At 49.1% G+C, this 26,350-nt stretch overlaps 1 protein-coding gene across 1 annotated transcript in view; it reads right to left on the bottom strand.

Annotated features, from left to right (window-relative positions):
• The window catches only part of LOC119964287, a 134,596-nt gene that overhangs the window by 91,830 nt on the left and 16,416 nt on the right, over positions 1-26,350 (bottom strand). Inside the window, 1 exon segment of the mRNA XM_038793563.1 lies at positions 23,933-24,036. Coding sequence (XP_038649491.1) covers positions 23,933-24,036 — 104 coding nt within the window.

Here is a 26,350-nt window from a genome sequence, read left to right as displayed (position 1 = left end):
AAATGTCCACCACGGCACCAATTGCAAACAGTCATGGTTCGCACCAGTCAAAATGGAAGTCAACTTCAAAAGGTGGAAACGTGATGGGGAGCTGGACACTGACAGCTGGTGACTTCAGCACAGATAACAGACTGAGAACGCTAGAAGAACTGACAGAGCGTCTCCAACTGACCAAGGGGAACGACTTATGACACATGCAAGGCACAGACGTCCTCCGTAGGGAAACAAAGACAAACCCACGGGCATTAGTACAATTACGATTAAAAGATCTGTTGGAAGTGGGAAACGTACCGTGGGTGCGGCAGCGGGACTTGTATGGGTGATGGTTGGGAAAAGCACGCTTCCCACTGGACGAGGCAAGAGAAAAATTCGAGGAAGAACTAGGGATTGTAAAAGGGTGGAGACTCTGGAGCGAAACACTAAACAGGGTCAACTCCACCTCTACATGTGCAAGGCTAAGCCGAATGCAGCTGAAAGTGGTACACAGAGCACAACCAGCAATAACCCAAAAGAGCAGATAAATGTGAACGGTGCCCGGGTGCCCCGGCCAACCACACCCACATGTCCTGGGCTTGTCTCAGACATGTCGGATTCTGGAGAGCCTTCTTTGAGACAATGTCCTATGTTCTGGGGGTGAGAGTGGTGCCTTGCCAAAATGTGTCAGTATTCGGGGTATCATATCAGCAAGAAGTATTCATGGGGAGTGGGACGACGCTCCAGCCTTTTGCCTCGCTATTCGCACGCAGAATTATCCTGCTTGGCTGACGATCAGCAGCACCGTCTTGGCTCCTCAGTACTGGCTGGCTGGCATGTCAGCATTTCTCCGGCGGTCGGAAGAGGGCATCCCCAGAAGTGTGAATCATTCACCACCTTGTTCCAGGACCTGTTTGTAGCCAATAGAGGAAACTGGGGGGGACCCACAGAGGGACACAAACATCAACGAAAAGGGAGAGGGAGGTGGAGGTGAGGGGGAAGAGTCTCGGGAGGCACATATGCTGACCATCCTCAGACCAAAAGTTTGTAAATACAGGAAGCCGATTAGGTACAACGTATCTTGCTGTAATTCATATATGTATCGCTATACGGCCTACTGTGAATGATAATGAAAAACAGATAAAGAAAACTAGCCAGAAAATACAAAGGAGGGTGTTGGGGGAGAAAGGGGAGTCGGGTTGCAGAGGCTAAGGAAACCAGCGGAAAGCAATGGGCCCTGACTGACACCCTGGTTGTGCACTCAGATCCTTAAAGGACCAACTGGTGGGATTGTTCGTGGACATGTTCAACCTCTCCCTACTCCATTCTGAGGTTCACACTTGCTTCAAGAATAATAATCTTTTTATTATTGTCATATGTAGGCTTACATTAACATTGCAATGAATGTATTGTGAAAATCTCCTATTCGCCACACTCCGGCGCCTGTTCGGGTATACAGATGGAGAATTCAGAATGTCCAATTCACCTAACGTTTGAAGCTTAAGTAGTGTGAGTCACCCTGGTTAGCTGAGGTCTGTATAAAAGACAGACAGAAAGTGCACTCAGTAAGCTTTGTGCAAGTGAAGGAGACACAGCCGGAGTGCGATACATCCAGAGTGGGAATTTGGAACTTGGTAATTTGGTGCAGTGAGGTAACCAGGAAAGGTAAGTGGTAAGTCTACTTCTGCTGTTTTCCAGTTAAAAGTGCAGTGTGTAGCTTCGTGTCTGATTGGCTGAAGCTGCCCCCACCCTAATTGCTGAGTGGCAGTTATCAGTCAGTCACCTAAGGCCTGTTTAGTGGCACAAAGGTGCACATTGTATTCTTCTCTTTGAAGCTTAAGTAGTGTCAGTTAGGCCTGGTTAGCTGAGGTCTGTACAAAAGACAGACAGAAAGCGCACTCAGTAAGCTTTGTGCAAGTGAAGGAGACACAGCCGGAGTGAGATACATCCAGAATGGGAATTTGGAACTTGGTAATTTGGTGCAGTGAGGTAATCAGGAAAGGTAAGTGGTGAGCCTAATTCTGCTGTTTTCAGTTAAAAGTGCAGTGTGTAGCTTAGTGTCTGATTGGCTGAAGCTGCCCCCAACCTAATTGCGAGAGGCAGTTATCTGTCATTCACCTGAGGCCTGTTTAGTGGCACAAAGGTGCACATTGTATTCTTCTCTTTGAAGCTTAAGTAGTGTGAGTCACCCTGGTTAGCTGAGGTCCATATAAAAGACATTCAAAAAACGCACTCGGTAAGCTTTGTGCAAGCGAAGGAGACACAGCCGGAGTGATACACATCCAGAGTGGGAATTTGGAACTTGGTAATTCGGTGCAATGAGGTAATTCGGTGCAGAGTGGGAGAAGGTGCTTTTTCCCTACTGCTTTGTTCTCTCTCTTTCTTCTGGCCAGTAACTTTTAATCTGCAGGGAGAGAACCAGAGAGCGCCTGAGAACCTGGGGAAGTAAGCGATTTTTATCCATTTTTATTCATTTTTATTTTTATTACTTTTTAAAATTGTGTCGGGGGGAGGGGGGAATCTGAAGTGGCATCACAGCAAAGCTGTGACCTGGTTGGTTGGTTGGGAATCTACACTAAATTAAAAAATTAAGCATTGTTAAAATAATTAAGCATAAATGCTTAATTACATAATTATAATTTAGAAGGCTATCTAAGCTAGAGATTGGAGAGTACTGTATTTAGGTTTCACATTTATAATAGAAATCTAATGGTAGAAAACATATAGTTAACAGTAACTTCAAAAACAAATTAATTTAATTTATTAATTAATTGACGCAATGTCCATAAGAGGGGTACAGTGCTCTGACTATAAGATGTGGCAGGTCCGGGAGGGTTCCAGCGTCCCGGATGGCTTCTTCTGCAGAAAGTGCACCCAACTAGAGCTCCTCAAAGACCACATGGTTCGGTTGGAGCAGCAGCTGGATGCACTTAGGAGCATGCAGGTGGCGGAAAGCGTCATAGATAACAGTTATATAAATGTGGTCACACCAAAGGTGCAGGAAGAGAAATGGGTGCGACCAGAAAGGGCAGGCAGTCAGTGCAAGAATCCCCTGTGGTTGGCCCCCTCTCGAACAGGTACACCGCTTTTGATACTGTCGGGGGGGGGGGGGTAGCCTGTCAGGGGAAAACAGCAGCAGCCAGAGCAGTGGTAACACGACTAGTTCTGATGTTCAGCAGGGAGGGTCAAAGTGCAGAAGAGAAAAAGTCATAGGGGACTCTATAGTCAGGGGCACAGATAGGCGCTTCTGTGGACGTGAAAGATACTCCAGGATGGTATGCTGCCTCCCTGGTGCCAGGGTCCAGGATGTTTCCGAACGGTAGCGGGCATCCTGAAGGGCGAGGGCAAACAGGCAGAGGTCGTTGTACATAGTGGTACGACATAGGCAGGAAGGGGCATGAGGTCCTGCAGCAGGAGTTCAGGGGAGCTAGGCAGAAAGTTAACAGTCAGGACCTCTAGGGTTGTAATCTCGGGATTACTCCCTGTGCCACGTGCCAGTGATGATCGAAATAGGAAGCTAGAGCAGCTAAACACGTGGCTAAACAGCTGGTGTAGGAGGGAGGATTTCCGTTATCTGGACCACTGGGAGCCCTTCTGGGGCAGGTGTGACCTGTATAAGGAGGACGGTTTGCATCTAAACCGGAAAGACATAAATAACCTGGCTGCGAAGTTTGCTCTTGTCACACGGGAGGGTTTAAACTAGTATGGCAGGGGGCTGGGTACCTGAGCAATAGGTCAGAAGGTAAATGCATTGAGAGAGAACTAGCAAATACGGCCAGCATGGCTCTGAGGACGAGAAGACAGGGAGATGTTGCTGAAAACAGCGGGTCTGGTGGCCTGAAGTGCATATGTGCTAATGCAAGAAATATAACAGGTAACGCACATGAACATCGAGCTTGAATTAGTACTTGGAACTATGATGTTGTTGCCATTACAGAGACCTGGTTGAGGGAAGGACAGGATTTGCAGCTAAACGTTCCAGGATTTAGATGCTTCAGGCGGGATGGAGGGGGGTGCAAAAGGTGTGGCGGAGTTGCGCTACTGGTTAGAGGGAATATCACAGCTGTACTACGGGAGGTCACCTCAGACGGCAGCGAGGCTATATGGGTAGAGATCAGGAATAAGAAGAATGCGGTCATAATGTTGGGGGTTTACTACAGGCCTCCCAACAGCCAGTGGGAGATAGAGGAGCACATAGGTAGACAGATTTTGGAAACAAGTAAAAATAACAGGGTTATTGTGATGGGTGACTTCAACTTCCCCAATATTGACTGGGACTGACTTAGAACTAAAGGCCTGGACGGGGCAGTGTTTGTAACGAGCATCCAGGAGGGCTTCTTAAAACAATATGTAGACAGTCCAACAAGGGAAGGGGCTGTACTGGATCTGGTATTGGGGAATGAGCCCGGCTAGGTGGTAGAAGTTTCAGTAGGGGAGCATTTCGGGAACAGTGACCACAATTCAGTAAGTTTTAAAGTGCTGCTGGAAGGATAAGAGTGGTCCGAGGGTGAATGTGCTAAATTGGGGGGAGGCTATTTATAACATTATTAGGCAGGAACTGAAGAACCTAGATTGGGGGAAGATGTTTGAGGGTAAATCAACATCTGACATGTGGGAGGTTTTCAAATGTCAGTTGAAACGAATTCAGCACTAGCATGTTCCTGCTCGGAAAAAGTATAAATACAGCAAATTTCGGGAACCTTGGATAACGAGAGATATTGTAGGCCTCGTCAAAAAGAAAAATGCCCGTCCATTTGTCAGGACCAGAGTGCTGGGAACAGACGAAGCCTTTGTGGAATATAAGGAAAGTAGGAAGGAACTTAAGCAAGGAGTCAAGAAAGCTAGAAGAGATCACGAAAAGTCATTGTCAAATAAGGTTAAGGAAAATCCCAAGGCTTTTTACACGTACATAAAAAGCAAGAGGGTAGCCAGGGAAAGGTTTGGCCCACTGATGGATAGGCAAAGGAATTGATATGTGGAGCCAGAGGAAATGGGCGAGGTAATAAATGAATACTTTGCATCAGAATTCACCAAAGAGAAGGAATTGATGGATGTTGAGTCTGGAGAAGGGTGTGTGGATAGTCTGGGTCACATTGAGATCCGAAAAGACTAGGTGTTGGGCGTCTTAAAATCAATTAATCCAGATAAGTCCCCAGGGCCGGATGGGATCTACCCCAGAATAAATAATGAAAAAATGAAAATTTTAAAAAATGAAAATCGCTTATTGTCACGAGTAGGCTTCAATGAAGTTACTGTGAAAAACCCCTAGTCGCCACATTCCGACGCCTGTCCGGGGAGGCTGGTACGGGAATCAACAGTGCTGCTGGCCTGCTTGGTCTGCTTTAAATGCCAGCGATTAGCCCTGTGAGCTAAACCAGCCCCTAAGGAGGCTAGAGAGGAAATTGCTGAGGCCTTGACGGAAATCTTTGGATCCTCACTGTCTTTAGGTGATGTCCCGGAGGACTGGAGAATAGTCAATGTTGTTCCTTTGTTTAACAAGGGTCGCAAAGTTAATCCAGGGAACTACAGGCCGGTGAGTCTCACGTCAGCGGTAGGGAAATTACTGGAGAGAATTCTTCGAGACAGGATCTATTCCCATTTGGAAGCAAATGGACGTATTAGTGAGAGGCAGCATGGTTTTGTGACGGGGAGGTCGTATCTCACTAACTTGATAGAGTTTTTCGAAGAGGTCACAAAGATGATTGATGCAGGTAGGGCAGTGGATGTTGACTGTATGGACTTCAGTAAGGCCTTTGACAAGGTACCTCATGGTAGACTGATACAAAAGGTGAAGTCACACGGGATCAGGGGTGAGCTGGCAAGGCGGATACAAAACTGGCTAGGTCATAGAAGGCAGAGAGCAGCAATGGAAGGGTGCCTTTCTATTTGGAGGGCTGTGACTAGTGGTGTTCCGTATCGATCAGTGCTGGGGACTTTTCTGTTCGTAGTATATATAAATGATTTGGTGGAAAATGTAACTGGTCTGATTAGCATGTTTGCAGACGACACAATGGTTGATGGAATTGTGGATAGCGATGAGGACTGTCAGAGGATACAGCAGGATTTAAATCGTTTGGAGACTTATGCGGAGAGATATCAGATGGAGTTTAATCCGGACAAATGTGACGTAATTCATTTTGGAAGGTCTAATGCAGGTAGGGAATATACAGTGAATCGTTGAACCCTCAGGAGTATTGAAAGTCAGAGAGATCTAGGTGTACAGGTCTACAGGTCACTGAAGAGGGCAGCACAGGTGGAGAAGGTAGTAAAGAAGGCATACGGCATGCTTGCCTTCATTGGCCGGGGCATTGATTATAAGAATTGGCAAGTCATGCTGCAGCTGTGTAGAACCATAGTTAGGCCACACTTGGAGTATAGTGTTCAATTCTGGTCGCCACACTACCAGAAGGATGTGAAGGCTTTAGAGAGGGTGCAGAAACGATTTACCAGGATGTTGCCTGGTATGGAGGGCATTAGCTATGAGGAGCGGTTGAATAAACTCGGTTTGTTCTCACTAGAACGACAGAGGTTGAGGGGCGAACTGATAGAGGTCTACAAACTTATGAAGGGCACAGACAGAGTGGATAGGCAGAGGTTTATCCCCAGGGTAAAGGGGTCAATTACTAGTGAGCATAGGTTTAACGTACGAGGGGCAAGGTTTAGAGGAGATGTACGAGGCAAGTTTTTTACACAGAGGGTAGTGGGTGCCTGGAACTCGCTGCCAGAGGAGGTGGTTGAAGCAGGGAAGATAGTGACATTTAAGGGTCATCTTGATAAGAACATGAATAGGATGGGAATAGAGGGATACGGACCCAAGAAGTGTCGAGATTTTAGTTTTGACGGGCACCGTGGTCGGTACGGGCTTGGAGGAACCAATGTCCTATTCCCGTGCTGTGCTGTTCTTTGTTCTTTGTAACAGCACGTGTTTCGGGCCTTGTGGGAGGATACCGGACCATCTGGTGGAAATCCACGCAGACACAGGGAGAACGTGCAGACTCCGTACAGACACTGTCCCATTCCAGGAATAGAACCTGAGACCCTCGAATTGTGAAGCGACCGTGTAGTCGACCATCATAATCATAATAAGAATAATCTTTCATAGTGTTGCTAGTATGCATACATTAATACTGCAAATTAAGTTACTGTGAAAATTCCTGATCTGCAAACTGCGGTGCCTGTTCGGGTACACTGAGGGAGAATTCAGAATGTCGAATTGATCTCACAATCACGTCTTTCAGGAATTGTGGGAGGAAACCAGAGCACCCGGAGGAAACTCACGGAGACATGGGGAGAATGTGCAGACTTCGCACAGTTACCCAATCCAGGAGTCGAACTTGGTGCCTGGCGCTGTGGAGCAACAGTGCTAAACACAGTCCTACAATGCTGCCCAAACCGGTGCCAAAGAAGAACCACGCAATGTGCTTCAGTTACCACCGTCCAGTGGTCTTGACATCCATCATCATAAGAACATAAGAACATAAGAACTAGGAGCAGGAGTAGGGTATCTTTCCCCTCGAGCCTGCTCCGCCATTCAATGAGATCATGGCTGATCTTTTGTGGACTCAGCTCCACTTTCCGGCCCGAACACCATAACCCTTAATCCCTTTATTCTTCAAAAAACTATCTATCTTTACCTTAAAAACATGTAATGAAGGAGCCTCAACTGCTTCACTGGGCAAGGAATTCCATAGATTCACAACCCTTTGGGTGAAGAAGTTCCTCCTAAACTCAGTCCTAAATCTACTTCCCCTTATTTTGAGGCTATGTCCCCTAGTTCTGCTTTCACCCGCCAGTGAAAACAACCTGCCCACATCTATCCTATCTATTCCCTTCATAATTTTAAATGTTTCTATAAGATCCCCCCTCATCCTTCTAAATTCCAACGAGTACAGTCCCAGTCTACTCAACCTCTCCTCATAATCCAACCCCTTCAGCTCTGGGATTAACCTAGTGAATCTCCTCTGCACACCCGCAAGTGCCAGTACGTCCTTTCTCAAGTAAGGAGACCAAAACTGAACACAATACTCCAGGTGTGGCCTCACTAACACCTTATACAATTGCAACATAACCTCCCTAGTCTTAAACTCCATCCCTCTACCAATGAAGGACAAAATTCCATTTGCCTTCGTAATCACCTGTTGCACCTGTAAACCAACCTTCTGTGACTTATGCACTAGCACACCCAAGTATCTCTGCAAAGCGGCATGCTTTAACATTTTATCGTTTAAATAACAATCCCGTTTGCTGTTATTCCTACCAAAATGGATAACCTCACATTTGTCAACATTGTATTCCATCTGCCAGACCCGAGCCCATTCACTTAACCTATCCAAATCCCTCTGCAGACTTCCAGTATCCTCTGCACTTTTCGCTTTACCACTCATCTTAGTGTCATCTGCAAACTTGGACACATTGCCCTTGGTCCCCAATTCCAAATCATCTATGTAAATTGTGAACAATTGTGGGCCCAACACGGATCCCTGAGGGACACCACTAGCTACTGATTGCCAACCAGAGAAACACCCATTAATCCCCACTCTTTGCTTTCTATTAATTAACCAATCCTCTATCCATGCTACTACTTTACCCTTAATACCATGCATCTTTATCTTATGCAGCAACCTTTTGTGTGGCACCTTGTCAAAGGCTTTCTGGAAATCCAGATATACCACAGCCATCAGCTCCCCGTTATCTACTGCACTGGTAATGTCCTCAAAAAATTCCACTAAATTAGTTAGGCATGACCTGCCCTTTATGGACCCATGCTGTGTCTGCCCAATGGGACAATTTCTAACCAGATGCCTCGCTATTTCTTCCTTGATGATAGATTCCAGCATCTTCCCTACTACCGAAGTTAAGCTCACTGGCCTATAATTTCCTGCTTTCTGCCTACCTCCTTTTTTAAACAGTGGTGTCACGTTTGCTAATTTCCAATCCACCGGGACCACCGCAGAGTCTAGTGAATTTCGGTAAATCATCACTAGTGCATCTGCAATTTCCCTAGCCATCTCTTTTAGCACTCTGGGATGCATTCCATCAGGGCCAGGAGACTTTTCTACCTTTAGCCCCATTAGCTTGCCCATCACTTCAGGTGGAAGGTCATGGGACACAGCAGCTCCATACTCCCAGAATCCCTCCATCCACTGCAATTCACATACCCCCGCAACCGGTCAACAACAGACGCCAACTCCCTGGGCCCTCACTCACCGCTGGAGCATCTCGACAACAAGTACTCCTTCATCAGACTCCTATTCATTGACTACAGCTCTGCCTTCAACACGATAATCCCAGCCACTATCATATCAAATCTCCAAAGAATAAATCTTGACTCCTCCCTCTGCAAAGGCATCCTCGACCTCCTGACCCATAGATCTCAATCAGCAAGGATTAAGAACAGCACCTCCCCCACGATATTCTTCAATACCAGTGCCCCGCAAGGCTGTGTACCTGACCGCCTGCTGTACTCCTATACACACAGAACTGTGTGGCAAAATTTAGCTCCAACTCCATCTACAAGTTTGCTGACGACACGACCATAGTGAGTCGGTTCTCAAAGATGAGTCAGAGTACAGGGGGAGATAGTTAACCTGGTGGCGTGGTGTAACGACAACAATGTCTCCCTCAATATGAGTAAAACTAAGGAGATGGTCAATGAATTCAGGAAGGGAAGTATTATACACACCCCTGCCTTCATCAACGGTGCTAAGTTGGAGATGGTTGACAGCTTCAAATTCCAAGTGTGCACATCACCAAAAATTAGTTCGGGTCCACCCACGTCGATGTTACAACTAACAAAGCAGAACAGTGGCTATACTTCCTCAGGAGACGGTAGTGTAATGGTGTTGTCACAGGAGTAGTGCACTAGAAACACATGGTAATGCTTTGGAGTCTCAGGTTCGAATCCTACCACGGCAGATGGTGCACTTTGAACTCAATAAAAATCTGGAATGAGAAGTCTAATGACGACCATGAAATCGTTGTTGATTGTCTTTAAAGGCCCACCTTACTCAGTAATGTTATTCAATGAATGAAATATGCCGCCCATACCCGGTCTGGCGTGCACGTGACGCCACTCACACACAGCAACACAGTTAACTCTTAAATGCCTCCCCCCCCCCCCCCCCCCCCCCCCCCCCACTGAAATTGACGAGGGAGGCACTCAGTTCAAGGGCATTTCGGCGTGGGCAACAAATTCTGGCTCTGCCAGAATCCGAAGTATGGATAAAGAAAGGAAATTTGGCATGTTCACATTGGTTCTTACCATCTTTTACAGATTCTCCATAGAAAGCATCCGTATGGTAACGGTTCGGCTGAAGACCATAAGAAATAACAGAGTGGTGAACACAACCCAATCTATCACGCGAATCTGCCTCTCATCCATTGACTCTGTTTACATCTCCCACTGACTTAGGAAAGCGGACACCACAATCAAAGACCCTCCCAACCACGTTATTCTCCCTTCTAACCTTTTGCGGAGGGCAGGAGATAGAAAAGTCTGAGAACACGCACTAACAGATTCAATACCTGCACTTTCGCCACTGTTACCAAACTCCTGAGTGACGCTCTTATAGACTGAACTGAACTTTCCACGCATCTTCTCTACTGAGCAGAACTGCACTCTGTATGCTTTACCCAATGTATATGTCTAATTATTTGCATTGTATATTTATCGTATATCCTATGTATCTTTTCAAATATGGAATGATCTGCCTGGACTGTACACAGAACAATATTTGTCACTGTACCTTGGTATACAGGGCAATAAGTGTAAACTCTAATGTGGGGCTTTTGTACATTGCAATTGGTTAGTACAGATTTGTTTATTTTTATTCTTGTTGTGTACAAAAGGAAAAACCCAAATATTACAACGTTTTTTAAAAAAATGACTGTGAGTAATTGAGGATACAGTCAGTGTGAAATTAAAATCAAGCAAGGGTAAAGTTTTACTAGAGATCGGGTCATACCCCACTCAATGGAATAGCGTTTATTGCAGGAGACCAATCACTTCAACTTCCGAACAACGTGGAACGAATCCCTTCAGCCAGAGTTGCAGGCCCAATCGCCTCCAAATGCTTGTGCGAGAGGTAAATTTTAGAGCAGACATGCGAGGCAGTTTTTTTAAAGAGCGGGTAGTGGGTGCCTGGAACTCGCTGCGGGTGGAGTGGTGGAAGCAGGTACGATAGTGACAGTTAAGGTTGTCTTGGAAAATACATGAATAGGATGGGCATAGAAGGATCCGGACGCCAGAAATCTAGAAGGTTTTAGATTAGATGCGGACCATGTTCGGTGCAGGCTTGGAGAGCAGAAGGGCCTACTCCTGTGCTGTTCCCTTCTTTGTTCTTTCGACTTCATCAATGCCATTCGCTCAGCATCATAATAACATGTGAGAATATTCGCTGATAAATGCAAAGTGTTCAGTTTAGTTTACGAATCTTAAGGTAATGCAGACGTTCTCAGTCGTAAACCTGGGAGTATTTTCGCTTGGGTTCATCAATGCAAGGTAATATGCCTTCCAAAATTGTCAGGCGATATTTCTATGAAAAGAGAGAACTGACCCACATCAGCTTCAAATTTAACGACATTAAAAACACTAAATCCCACATCATATACATCCTGAGGGATCAACATTGGTAGTAACTGGATCAGTCACGTATATACGGTCGGCGCAACAGCAGGTCAGAAACCAGGAACTTTGCACTTTGGGCCATCTGTCCCGGCTCCCTAAAGACTTTCCTTCATTGGTAAGACAGAGTAAGAAGTGTGTTGGGATACTCGATACTTCACCTCATGATTGAAGCTTCGACAGCATTTATGCTGCTTGACACTCTCCAGCACAAAGCAACCCGCTTGATTTGGACCCTCCCCATCGCCTTAAAGATTTACACCCCACCAGTGGCGTACGGTGACTGTAATGTTTAGCATCTAAAAATGTAATGCAGCAACACACCAATCTGGGAAAATCCACAAATCCTTCCACATCGAAGATGGGAAATTGGCATATGGGAACACTGCGAACAACAAGTGCCCCTCCCAGTCACTCGCCATCCTGACCTTTAACTATAACAGCCATTCTTTCAGCTTTACTGAGTCAAAATCAAGAGCATCCAATCTAACAGTACCCCAAGAACAGTAATACTGTGATAACGAAGCTCAGCATCACATATTTAAAGTTTTAAATTATTCTTTCACGGGATATATGTGTTTCTGGCGAGGCCAGCACTTATTCCTCTCTACTGATGGTTGCGAAGATGATGGTGAGCGATCTTCCTGGATCACTGTTTTCCATGTTCTGTGACGACATAACTTTGCTGCTCGGGCGACAGTTCCAGGACTTTGAGACAGAGACAATGAAGGGTAACTGATCCAATTAAGAATGGCTTCTGGCTTGGAGGGAAACGTGCAGGTTATGGTGTTGTCCTTCCAGGTGGCAGAGATCGTAGGTTTGGGAATTCCTGTCGAAGAATGAGAATGCGATACTAGGCCTGGCGGTGAAGGTGGAGGTGCACAAGGCACTCCACAAGAAATGGCAGGCGAGGCTCGAGGAAATGGAGAACCGCTCGTGGCGGAAGAACCTGCGGATCCTGGGCCTCCCGGAGGGCCTGGAGGGATTGGACCAGGGGGCCTATGTGGTCACCATGCTGAACTCGCTGATGGGAGTGGGGTCCTTCCAAGGGCACTTGGAGCTGGAAGTGGCCCATCGGGTGCTGGTGAGGAAGCCCAAAACCAGCGAGCTGCCATGGGCGGTGCTAGTGCGGTTTCACCGGTTCACAGATCGAGAATGCGTGCTCAGGTGGGCCAAGAAGAAGCGGAGCAGAAGGTGGGAGAATGCAGAGGTCCGTATCTACCAGGACTGGAGCATGGAGGTGGCGAGTAAAAGGGCTGGTTATAACCGGACGAAAACAGTGCAGCAGAGGAGAGGGGTGAAGTTTGGCACGTTACAGCCGGCGCACCTTTGGGTCACTGATAAAGAACGTCATAATTACTTTGACTCCCTGGAGGAGGCCTGGGCCTTTGTTCAGGCCGAAAAGCTGGAATAAGACTGAGGGTTGGGGGTTGGCCGGGGATTGTTGTATAGTGTTTTGGGTTTTTCTTTCCTTGGTCCTTTGTTTCTTAGGGAGTTTGTGGGATGTTTTGTAGGCCCATCGGACGGGCTGGGGGAGGGGGGTGTTTGGATGGGAGGTTTTGAAGGTCGGTGAAGATGGACGGGGCCTCGGTGGAGGGTAGGGCGGCCTGGGTCGGAGCTGGGGAGTCTTGGCCTGGAAAGTGAGCTGCGCCAGAGGGGGCGGGGCCGGTGTAGCGGGTGGTGCGGGCTTTTTCCCGTGCTATGGGTGGAGGGGCGAGGCTAAAGTTGGAAGCACGAGTTATTTCCCGTGCTGGGGCCAGGACGGGAGGGAACCTGTTGGTGGGCAGGGAGGGGAGGAGCAGTGTTAAACAGAGGGGGTGGGATCGTTGGGGTGGCGGGACTGGCCGGGGTCAGCTGACTTACGGGAGTACAATGGGGGGGGAGCAACGCAGCTAGGGGGGGACCTAGCTAGGGGGGGAGGAGTGGGAGTGTGGGGGGGGTGGGTACCGGGTTGCTACTGGAAAGGCCAAAGGGGAAATGAGGCTTTTAGGAGGGGGTGGGATGAGGAGTTGCCACTGTGGGGACCGGGCCGTGCGGGGGACGCGGGCATGTGGCTGGTCTAGGAAGAGCTATGGCTGATCGGCAGGGGGAGGGGGGCGGTGAACAGCCCCCCAATTCGGTTGGTCACCTGGAATGTAAGCGGACTGAATGACCGGTCAAACGGCCCCGGGTGTTTGCGCATCTGAAGGGGCTGAGTGTGGATGTGGCCATGCTCCAGGAGGCGCACCTTAGGATGGTGGATCAGGTAAGGTTGAGAAAGGGGTGGGTTGGGCAAGTGTTCCATTCAGGTTTAAATGCGAAGAATCGGGGGGTGGCGATTTTGGTTGGGAAGAGTGTGTCGTTTGTGGCGTCGAGTGTGGTGGCAGATAGTGGTGGCAGACATGTGATGGTAAGCTGTAAGCTCCAGGAGGAGCGAGTGGTGCTGGTCAATGTGTAGGCCCCGAACTGGGATGATGCACGCTGCATGCGGTGTATGTTGGGCCGGATTCCTGACCTTAAGACAGGGGGCTTAATAATGGGAGGGGATTTTAACACAGTGCTGTACCCAGCATTCAACCGCTCTAGGTCCAGGATGGGTAGGAGGCCGGCGGCGGCCAAAGTGCTGAGGGGATTCATGGACCAGATGGGAGGGGTGGATGCTTGGAGATTTATGAGGCCGGGGGTTAGGGAATTCTTGTTCTTCTCCCATGTCCACAAGGCTTACTCCCGGATTGACTTTTTTGTTTTGAGCAGGGCGTTGATTCCGAGGGTGGAAGGTGCAGAATACTTGGCGATAGCCATTTGAGACCACGCTCTGCATTGGGTAGACCTTGTGATGGAGGAGGGGAGGAACCGACGTCCGATGTGGTGGTTAGAGGTGGGGTTGCTGGTGGATGAGGAGGCAGGCGGGCGGGTCGAGAGATGTATAGAGGGGTACATAGATATTAATGATAATGGGGAGGCGCAGGTGGGGGTGGTCTGGGAGGTGCTGATGGTGGTGGTTAGGGGGAGCTTATCTCCATCAGGGCGCATAGGCAGAGGGGGAGAGAGGGAGAGGCTGGTGGAAGAGATGGTGAGGGTAGACATGAGGTACACGGAGGTCCCGGAGGTAGGGCTGTTGAGGAAGTGATGCAGCCTCCAAGCGGAGGTCGATCTATTGACCACCAGAAAGGCAGAGGCACAGTGGAGGAGGGCGCAGGGGGCGGTATACGAGTATGGGGAAAAGGCGAGTCGGATTCTGGTGCACCAGCTCCGGAAGCGGGAGGCAGCGAGGGAGATGGGGGGTTAGGGGTGGAGGAGGGAGTCTGGTACGAAGCGCGAGGAGTATCAACGGGGTTTTTAGGACTTTTATATGGATCTATACCGGTCAGTGCCCCCAGTGGAGGAGGGAGGGATGTATCGCTTTCTGGGCAAGCTAAGGTTTCCGAGAGTGGGGGAGGAGCAGGTGGGGGGAGGGGGTAGGGGGCACCAGTTGGACTGGAGGAGCTGGATAACGCGATGGGGAGCATGCAGACAGGGAAGGCACTGGGGCCCGATGGGTTCCCGGTTGAATTCTATAAGAAGTTTTCAGACCTGCAGAGCCCGCTGCTGGTTAGGACCTTTAATGAGGCAAGGGAGTGCGGGGGCTTTGCCCCTGACGATGTCTAAGGCGCTGATTTAACTAATCCTGAAGCGGGATAAGGATCCCTTTCAGTGCAGATCATATAGACCAATTTTGCTCCTGAATGTGGATGCGAAACTGCTAGCAAAGTTATTGGCCAGGAGGGTGGAGGACGTCGTGCCACAGGTCATACACGAGGATCAAACGGGTTTTGGGAAGGGCAGGCAGTTGAATGTTAATGCACGGAGGCTTCTGAATGTCATAATGATGCCGGCAGTGGAAGGGGAGGCAGAGATAGTGGCGGCGATGGATGCGGAGAAGGCCTTTGATAGGGTGGAGTGGGAATACGTTTGGGAGGTGTTGAAAAGGTTTGGGTTTGGAGAGAGATTTTTTAGGTGGGTGAGGCTGCTGTATGAAGCCCCTGTGGCGTGTGTGGCTACGAATGGGAGAAGGTCGGAGAGTTTTCGACTGTACCGGGGAACGGAGCAGGGGTGCCCCCGTCTCCCCTGTTGTTTGAGCTGGCGATCGAACACCTGACAATGGCGCTGAGGGAGTCGAGGAACTGGAGGGGGATAGTGAGGGGGGAGGGAGGAGCATCGGCTGTCATTATATGCGGATGACCTACTGTTGTACGTGGCAGACCCGGTGGGGGGGATGCCGGAGGTGATGAGAATTCGTGGGGAGTTCGGGGACTTCTGCGGGTACAAGCTCAACATGGGGAAGAGTGAGCTGTTCGTGGTACATCCGGTGGACCAGGAGAGAGGGTTTGGGGAGCTCCCACTGAAAAGGGCGGAGAGAAGTTTTAGGTAGCTGGTGTCCAGGTAGCAGGAGCTGGGGGCCCTACACAGGCTCAACTTTACGAAGCTGGTGGAGCAGATGGAGGAGGAGTTTAGTAGGTGGGATGTGTTGCCACTCTCCATAGCGGGCAGGGTCCAGTCTTTCAAAATGACGGTACTCCCGAGGTTTTTGTTCCTCTTCCAGTGCCTCCCTATCATGATTCCTAAGGCTTTCTTCAGGCGGGTCAATACGAGTATTTTGGGTTTTGTTTGGGCGCAGAAGACCCCGAGGGTGAGGAGGGTGTTCCTGGAGCGGGAAAGAGATGTGGGGGGGTTGGCGTTTCCCAACCTATGTGGGTGCAACTGGGCCGCCAATGTGGTGATGATACGTAGGTGGGTGATGGAGGGGGAGAGGGCGGCATGGAAGAGGCTGGAGGCGGCGTCCTGTGTGGGCACGAGCCTGGAGGCGCTGGTGACGGCGCCGTTGCTGCTCCCCCCAACAAAATATACTCCGAGTCCGGTGGTGGCGGCTACCCTCAAAATTTGGGGGCAGTGGAGGCGGTATCTGGGGGAGGTTCAGGCTTCAGTCTGGTCCCCGATATGGAGGAACCACCAGTTTGTACCAGGGAGAATGGGTGGAGGGTTTCTGAGCTGGCACAGGACAGGTATCAGGCGGATGGGGGACCTTTTTCCTGATGGGAAGTTTGCGGCCCTAGAGGAGTTGGAGGGAAGGTTAGGCCTTCCCCCAGGGAAAACCTTCAGATACATGCAGGTACATGTTTTTTCCTTTATTGGGTATGTGTATTTGTTCTCATGTTAATTATTTTTGTTAATTTATTGTTTCTGTATTAGGGGGTGGAGGGGGGAGGGGGGCACTGTTATTTTTATTTTTATTTTTACTTCTGTATTTGTTGGTTAAAACTTGTTGAAAATAATAAAAATTACTTAAAAAAAAAAGAAAATTATTACCAGTGCCTCTGCTATTACATCTCTTGTCTCACTCAACTGCCTGTGATAAATGGCATTTGACCCTAGAGATTTGTCTACTTTTAAGCTTGCAAGACCACTGTGAACCTCCTCTCTGTCGATGTGAATTTATTTAATTTTATTACAGTCCTTCTTTCTAATTAATGTACCCACTGTCCCTCACACAGTAAACGCTGACACAATGTATTAATTTAGAAAGCTACCTATATCCTCCATCTAAACACACAAATGACCACTGTGGTTCTTAATGAGCCCTACCCTTTCCCTAATTATCCTTTTACCCTTCCTGTCCTTGTAAAACAACTTTGGCTTTTCCTTTATTTTACCTGCCAGTATCCTTTCATTTCCTTTTTTTGCTCTCCTAATTTCCTTTTTAAGTTCCCTCTGTACTCCTCTCGCACTGCTGCTGCTTTGACCCCTCCATATCTGCCATTAGGGGCTGGATTAGCACAGTGGGCTAAACAGCTGGCTTGTAATGCAGAACAATGCCAGCAGCAAGGATTCTCATACCAGCCTCCCCGAAGAGGCGCCTGCTAGTGGCTTTTCACAGTAACTTCATTGAAGCCTACTTGTGACAATAAGCGATTATTATTATAATTATCAGGCATCTTTTTTCTTTTTATCCATTGCTCTATATACCTCGAATCCAGGGTTCAGTGAATTTCTGGTCCCACCCGTTTTCTTGATTGGACCATGTTGGCCTTGTGCGGAGCCTGTTTTTTTCATGAATGTGTCCACTGTTCTGTCACAGATTGACCTACTAGTGTCAGCTTCCAGTACACTCTGGCCAAAGCATGTCTGATCTCATGGAAACCGGCCTTGCCCCAGCTTAGAAATTTGTTCTCAGGCCCATCCTCGTCCTTTTCCATTACAATCTTGAACCTAACGGAGTTATGATCACTCTCTGCAAAATGCTCCCCCACTGATTCTTCAACCACTTACCCAGCTTCGTTCTCGAAAAGTAAGTCCAGGATTTAACCTGCTCCCTCTAAACATTTCAAACTGGCTAACCCCGTTAATATTTGGGAGTTGAAATCCCCCACTGCCACGAAACTATTAATTTTACAGCTCTTTCAAATTTGCCTACATATCTGCTCTTCTATTTCTCTTAGTTCCAGTAATGTGATTGCTCCTTTTTGTTTTTTTAGTTGGTGTAAAACATTGTATAACATGAGTTAATATCTCCACTTCTGTTCTTATGATAGATGGAATATCATTGATAAAGCAGCTAAAAATGTTTAGTCTTGGACACTACTGTGAAGAAATCCTGAAGTGATATCCTCGGGCAAGAAGATTGACACCCAACAACCGCAACCTACCTTCTTGGCGCGAGGTAAAACTCCGACCAGGGAAGACATTTCCCCAAATTCAGATTTACTTCACTTTTGTTAGTGTGATGAGCACAACATATTTTAATTGCTTGGTAAGACAAATTCCAGAGAGAAACTTGCCTCAATGGGTCATAATCTTATTTTCTGTATTCTGGAGACGAGATTTTAAAAACACATTAATCTTAGCAGCACAAAATCCAGTTGTACTTTTGGATTTGAAAATTAAAAGTAAACGGTTTATTAACAAGAAGAAAATAAACCTTAAGCATACAAGGTAATCATTGCGCTGTTAGAATTGGTTTGGCAAAACATTCCCCAAACATACTCACTACTTTGTCGGCCCACAATTAAGCAGCATCCAGCTAACACTCCTTTAGAGATGCTTTGATATAAAAAGTCCAGTGATGTGACACCAATTAAAAGCTTCGATCGGTGTAATAAGGTATGACACAAGGATTCTCCGACCCCACGCAGGGTCGGAGAATCGGCCGGCAGCGGCGTTATTCCCGCTCCCACAGGGTTTTTAAATCTCTGACCGGCCAAAAACCGGCGTTGTGTAAATCCCGCCGGCAGCCTCTGAAAACAGCTGGCGCCGGCGGGATTTCATTTTTTTTTTAGTGTCCACAAATCTCCGGCCCGGACGGGCCGATGTCCCGCCGACGTGGCCACGGGTCACGTCGGCGAAAATCACAGTTGCTTTAAAACGTCGTCAACCATTGATGATGGTTGACGCCGTTCAGTGTCGGGGGGGGTGGGTTCCGGCATGGGGGGGGGGGTGGGTTGCGGCATGGGGGGGGGGTGGTTGCGGCACTGGGGGGTGGGTGGGTTGCGGCATCGGGGGGGGTTGCGGCATCAGGGGGGGTGTTTTGGGGCAGCGGCGTGCAGCGAGGGGGGGGCGACGGGTGCCCGGGGCCAACGCACCGTTGCCCACCGGGGGGGGGTGGGTTGCGACATCGGGGGGGGGGTTGCGGCATCGGTGGGGGGGGGGGTTTGCGGCATCAGGGGGGGGTGCGGCACCGGGGGGGTGGGTGGGTTGCGGCATCGGGGGCTGGTTTGGGGCAGCGGCGTGCAGAGAGTGGGGGCGACGGATGCCCGGGCCAATGCACCGTCGCCCCCACCCTCTGTACGCCGCTGCCCCCTACCCAACCAGCCCCCTCACCACACCTACCTCCCTCCAACACCCCTACCCCCCTCCCCACCACCCCTACCCCCTTCCCCACCACCCCCACCCCCCTCCCCACCACCCCTACCCCCCTCCCCACCACCCCTACCCCCCCTCCCCACCACCCCGACCCCCCTCCAACGCCGCCCCCCCATCTCTCGCAACGCCGCAACCCCCCACCCTCAATGCCGCAACCCCCCCTCATCGCCGGGTCCCCCCCTCAATGCCGGTACCCACACCCCCCCTCTCTCCTCCTCCCCCCTTCCTTCCTCCTCCCCCCCTCCTTCCTCCTCCCCCCCTTCCTTCCTCCGTTGGGGGGGGGTGCGGCGTTAGTGGGGGGTGCGGCGTTAGTGGGGGGGGTGGGGCGTTAGTGGGGGGGTGCGGCGTTAGTGGGGGGGGTGGTGAAGGGGTAGGGGTGGTGAGGGGAGGGGGTTGCGGTAGGGGCAGCAGCGTGCAGAGGGGGGGCGATGGTGCGTTGGCCCCCGGCATCCGTCGCCTCCCCCTCTCTGCACGCCGCTGCCCCTACCCCAACCCCCCCTTCACCACCCCTACCCCCCTCCAAAGCCGCACCCCCACACCCCCACTAACGCCACACCCCCCCCCCCACTAATGAGGAAGGAAGGGGGGGAGGAGGAAGGAAGGTGGGAGGAGGAAGGAGGGGGGGTGTGGGTACCGGCCTTCAGAGGGAGTGGGGGTGTGGGTACCGGCCTTCAGATGGAGGGGGACGTGGTGTGGGTACCGGCGTTGAGGGGGGTACCCGGCGTTGAGAGGGGGGGTTGCGGCGTTGGAGGGGGGTAGGGGGGCGGCGTTGGAGGGGGGGTAGGGGTGGTGGGGAGGGGGTAGGGGCGTTGGAGGGAGGTAGGGGTGGTGAGGGGGGGTGGTTGGGGTAGGGGGTAGCGGCGTACAGAGGGGGGGGCGATGGTGCGTTGGCCCCGGGCATCCGTCGCCCCCCCTCTCTGCACGCCGCTGCCCCCAACCCCCCCCATGCCGCAACCGCCCCCCCCATGCCGCAACCCCCCCACCCCCATGCCGCAACCCCCCCCCAAATGCCTGGTCTGTCTCTCTCCTCCCCCCCCCCAAATGCCGGGTCTGTCTCTCTCCTCCCCCCCCAAATGCCGGGTATGTCTCTCTCCTCCCCCCCAAATGCCGGGTCTGTCTCTCGCCTCCTCCCCCCCCCCCAAATGCCGGGTCTGTCTCTCTCCTCCTCCCCCCCCCAAATGCCGGGTATGTCTCTCCCCTCCCCTCCCAAACGCCGGGTCTGTCTCTCTCCTCCTCCCCCCCCTCAAAATGCCGGGTCTGTCTCTCTCCTCCCCCCCCCCAAATGCCGGGTCTGTCTCTCTCCTCCTCCCCCCCCCCAAATGCCGGGTCTGTCTCTCTCCTCCCCCCCCAAATGCAGGGTCTGTCTCTCTCCTCCTCCCCCCCCAAATGCCGGGTATGTCTCTCTCCTCCCCCCCCCCCCCCCCAAATGCCGGGTCTGTCTCTCTCCTCCTCCCCCCCCCCCAAATGCCGGGTCTGTCTCTCTCCTCCTCCCCCCCCAAAAAATGCCGGTCTGTCTCTCTCCTCCCCCCCCCCCCCATGCCGGGTCGCTCTTCTCCCCCCCACCCCACTGGTTCTCTCTCTCTCCCCACCATACAAACGCCGGGACTCGCCACTTCCGCAGCTGGAGAAACTGACACCTATCGCGTCAGTCCGCTGCTGGCCCTTCCGGGAACGGAGATTGCCAGCTTAAAAGAAGGCCCAGACGCCGGAGTCATGCACACCGCTTTTTCCCGCCGGAAATGGGCGTCACGTCGGTCCGCGGAGATTTTCGCCCATGATCCCTCAAACTGGCTTGAACTCTACTCTGGAAATCCAAGAATTCAGAACAATAGTGCTTCTCTCAGCCGAAAATGTTTTCTGGCTTAACTGGAAGGTTGATTCAAATTGCAACTTCTCCCAGCTCAAAACTGTTTCTGGCAGGTATGCCTCACACAGCCCAACAACTCAACTCTCAACACTTCTCCTTAAATATCCATTTTGCCTTTCATCTGAGACTCTACTGCCCTCAGCATTTCGTGGAACGTGACTTCTCCAAGATGTTTTTAAAAAAACATGCTTTCCTATCACCTCCACCTTTGAGTCAAATTAAAATTAACAAATTTCCTTTGTTCATTTATGAATTATTTTCAATCTGTAAAAGCCTTTTAGTTCCTATTGTAATTTAAAGCTGAAAACAACAGATCTTTAGCTGTCTTCTACTTAACAATTCTAAATCTCGATTTCTTTTCATGATAACCCACTTGACTAGGAAAGTCTCATTAAAAAGCTTGTATCTGGCACCTTTGTTCCCATACTGTCAACTCGTCCAGTCAAAAGGACACTACTATTATTCTCAGCTTAATCACACACACACACACCCTTCTTCACGACATTGCACAATGTTGCATGTATTTTTTTTCTTCAAATTAAGATGCATTCTCACACTCCGGCTCATTGATGCCACATTCGGTTGAAGGCATTAACGTTCACCTCACAACTTGATTTCAGATCTTTGGCCCCTGTTTGGACTAAAGCTGTAATGTGGTCAGGAGCGTAATTGCCCTGTCAGAACCCAAACTGAGCATCAGTTCGCAGGTTGTATCTGAGTAAGTGCCAGTTGATGGCAATGTCGATGACTGCTTCCAGCAAACTACTGATGATCGAGGGTAGATATGTGGGGTGGTAATTGTCTGGGTTTGATATTTCCTACAGTTTATGAAGAGGACACACCTGGGCGATTTTCCACATTTCTGTGTAAATATCAGTGCTGCAGTCGTTCTAGAATAGCTTAGCTCAGAACGTGACTAGTTATGGGGTACAAAAATCTTTAGTACTTTTGCTGGATATTTTTCAAGGCCCAATAGCCTTCAGACATTTCTTCATGTTACTTTAAGTGAAATAAATTGGTTGAATGTTGGGATCTGTGATACTGGGGACATGAGGAGGACGTCGATTTGAGTTATTCACTTTTGACTGCAGATGCTTGCAAATGTTTCAACCGTGTGTTTTGCGCTGATGTGCTGGGCTTTCTCACATTGAGGATGGGGATATTTATGGACCCTCTTCCTCCTCTTAGTTGTTATTGCTAAGACACCAGCATTTACGACGGGCTATGGCAGGACCTCGGTGTTTCCATCTGTTCCACTAATTTAGGAATTGCTTTGCTCTGTCTATCACAGGATGCTTCCGCTGTTTCCATTCAATTAATCCTATGTTGTACATTCGCCTTGTTGACACTTCAGTTTAAGTATGGCTGCTGCTGCAGCTGGCATCTCCTCCTACATTCTTCATCAAAGTTCATTTTCTCCGTTTTATTGGTAATGGAACAATGGCAGATATGATAGACTATGAAGTTACAATTTGTGGTTCAATACAATCCTGCTGCTGATAATGGCCCACAGTGCATCATACGTATCCAATTTTGGGTTCCTCGATCTGATAGAAATGTATCTAATTGACCATGATGATACTGATACTCAATACAATTGAGGTGATCCTCAATGTGAAAATGGAACTTCGTTCCCACAACGACTCTATGGTGTATATTGAACACCAATTGGAAGAAGCACTGGAGGCAGCAAGGGAATGGAATGCACTCACTGTGCAGTCTTCAATGTCCATCATGAAAACTGTTTCAGTACCACCACCAATTATGATACCAATAATGTCATGGACAGATGCATCTGCGGCAGATCATAGAATTTATAGTGCAGAAGGAGGCCATTCGGCCCATCGAGTCTGCACCGGCTCGAGGAAAGAGCACCCTACCCAAAGTCCACACCTCCACCCTATCCCCATAACCCAGTAACCCCACCCAACGCTGAGGCCAATTCTGGACACTAAGGACAATTTAGCATGGCCAATCCACCTAACCTGCACACCTTTGGACTGTGGGAGGAAACCGGAGCACCCGGAGGAAGCCCACGTGCACACGGGGGGAATGGAGAGAACGGAACTGTCCTGCCGGTGGGACAATGCATACCTAGGCATGGAGATGGTGGTGTCGGGAACACTGTCTGTCACATATGATATCTGTTAACGGGATCAAGTAGGTTGTTTATCTTGATGTTTACCTCACTACCTGCCGTAGACACAATCCAACAGCTATGCCCTTTATGACTCGACCACCTCGGCCAGTGGTGTTGGTACTGAAACAGTTTTGGTGATAGACATTGAAGACTGCCACAGAGAGTACATTCCATTCTCTTGCTGCCTCCAGTGCTTCTTCCAATTGGTGTTCAATATAAAGGAGCACTACTTCATCAACTGAGGTTTTTTCTTTTTCGGGGGGGGGGGGGGTTGTTGGCGAGGGCAATAGGTTTTACTCAACAAGACCTTTCCTTACGCAAGTTTGTCTTCATGCCATGAGATTTCATGAGGTCGGGAGACAAAGTTGAGGCCTCCGAGCGTAACACCTTCTTGAATGTTTACTACTGCAACAGCCCTCTGGCAGGACTGTCCTGCCGGTCGTACAATGCATACCTAGGCGTGGGGATGGTGGTGTCGGGAATACGGACTGTCACATATGATTTCGCGGGCATGACTATGCCAAGCGGTTGTTTGAGCTGGTGTGGTGAGCAGCAGGCCTATCAGAAACAAATGTGAAAGAGGAATAATCTCAGATTAGGGGTCCAACAAGCAGTGAGCTGCGTCTGTTCTGTTTACACAGCGTGCACTCTCTCTACGTTTGGCCGCACTACCTCTCGCCCAGTCCCGCAGGTACCGGATCCCAAAAGGAGCACAAGAGTGAACATGTTACTGCGGGCATGGGAGGCCAACGGGAATCGCAGACGCAGCAACAGCGCCTGTGTAAGTAATAGTTATTATTTGAACATAAGTTTTCATCATGTTCACAATGATCCTGCAACCGTTGGACATCCCCTTCCCGATTGCACTATGAGCCTGCCAGATAAGGGGCTGGTTTATCTCAGTGGGCGAGACAGCTGGTTTGTGATGCAGAACAAGGCCAGCAGCGCGGGTTATTCCCGTACCAGCTGAGAATTCTGAATTTTCCTTCCGTGTACCCGATCAGGCGCCGGAATGTGGCGACCAGGGGCTTTTCATGGTAACTTAATTGCAGTGTTAATGTAAGCCTACTTGTGACAATAAAGAGATTATTAATATTATGCACGGAGATCTTTTGTCACAATGTAAGGGGGTTAGATAGTTCTGAACTAATAATTGTTCAACCTTTATGTCTTACATCAATGCAGCAAGACAATACCTTCTTCATCGCTTGACAAGTTTGAGTATTACGTCATACCAAGTAATTTGATTAGGGCAGCATGGTAGCACAAGTGGATAGTACTGTGGCTTCACAGCACCAGGGTCCCAGGGTCGATTCCCCCGCTGGGTCACTGTCTGTGCGGAGTCTGCACGTTCTCCCCGTGTCTGCGTAGGTTTCCTCCGGGTGCTCCAGTTTCCTCCCACAGTCCAAAGGCATGCAGGTTAGGTGGATTGGCCATGATAAATTGCCCTTAGTGACTTAAAAGGTTGGCTGGGGTTATTGGGTTGCGGCGATAGGGTGGAAGTGAGGGCTTACGTGGGTCGGTGCAGACTCGATGGGCCGAATGGCCTCCTTCTGCACTGTATGTTCTATTGTGTCCCAGATTTCAGTAAAAGAAATATATTGGGTTGACATAATTCGACTGTGTGCAAACTAAACTAAAATCAATTATTAAGCATCAATTCCCTGCATCTGGCCGGCTCACAACGCCGTCAGGGACAGTCAGAGTATCCGGCAGTGCGGAGTGAGGACGTGCATCATGGCAGCGTCACAGCCATTCTGAGTACCTCCCGGCAGTTAAATGTCAAAACCGGCCTGGGTGGGGAATTAATTAACCTATAACAATTTGTGAGTCTGTTTTTGAAGTTAATGGTAGTCTCCTGCACATATCGTTCTGTGTCCATTTCTCGCTGACACTCGCATATCTTCTGCCATTTTTAGTATCCAATCTATAAATTGGAAAATATTTTGATAAAATCATGAGGATATTCCATCAATAAACAGCATTGAGTGGTATTGGTGCATCCTCAGAAATTGGTGACACTAAACATTCTGAGGTGTCACATTCCAAATTCAGCACCCAGAGAGACATTGCATGCAAACAACCTCGTTTGCAACACTAGGACTTTAGACTGTCCTTCGACTAAAATCTTTAACTGGGTTATTCAAAGATAATTGACCTGCCAGCTTCAAAGCTTCACTCGTATAATTCGAATGTTTGCACCTTTTGTGAATTTATTCACGTGTTCACAAAATTAAACACATTTGAGCAGTTTGTAGCAAACCCGTCTCTACTGCTTTCACTGGTAAATAATAGCAGGAACATGTGACAGTTTTCGCTCTGAGAATACTATCACAAGACAAATATTTATATTTGGGGCACATTTAAAGCAAAATTATGTGCAGTATACTCCTTATAACTGTCATTATTTGTTTTGGAAACCTGCAACCTTTTCAGATACAGGTATTAACTAAAAAGTGTCTATGTTCTCACTGCATGCACTGTTTAAATAATTTCCTAATTCCGCGTGGGATCTGAAATGAAGGCGACAGTTTTATCAGAGTTCACTTTTGCAGTGGCAAATCAGTGCGCTTCAGACGCCTTATAATGTTAATTAAATTTATATATGTATGCGTAAAAACACCATCACATCAGCGGAGAAATGACAGGAATTTATTGATATGTAGTTCTTCAAACGAAATAGATGAAGCAAATAAAAGCAAGCTTTCATTCTTATGCTACTATTGTATATACTCAGAAGCGCTGCCACAAAAAAAGTATATCATTATTGGCATCTGAGTTCACAGGTACAGCAGTAAACAATACGGCCCATCCGGCCTTCAATTGCCAGAACGAGAATCCAATAACATGAACAAACGTTAACATTAATCGA

The sequence above is a fragment of the Scyliorhinus canicula genome, chromosome 4 (genome assembly GCF_902713615.1).
Source record: "Scyliorhinus canicula chromosome 4, sScyCan1.1, whole genome shotgun sequence".
Taxonomy (NCBI): domain Eukaryota; kingdom Metazoa; phylum Chordata; class Chondrichthyes; order Carcharhiniformes; family Scyliorhinidae; genus Scyliorhinus; species Scyliorhinus canicula.
Note: the sequence above shows the minus strand (reverse complement) of the source record. Positions and strands in the feature narration are given on the sequence as shown.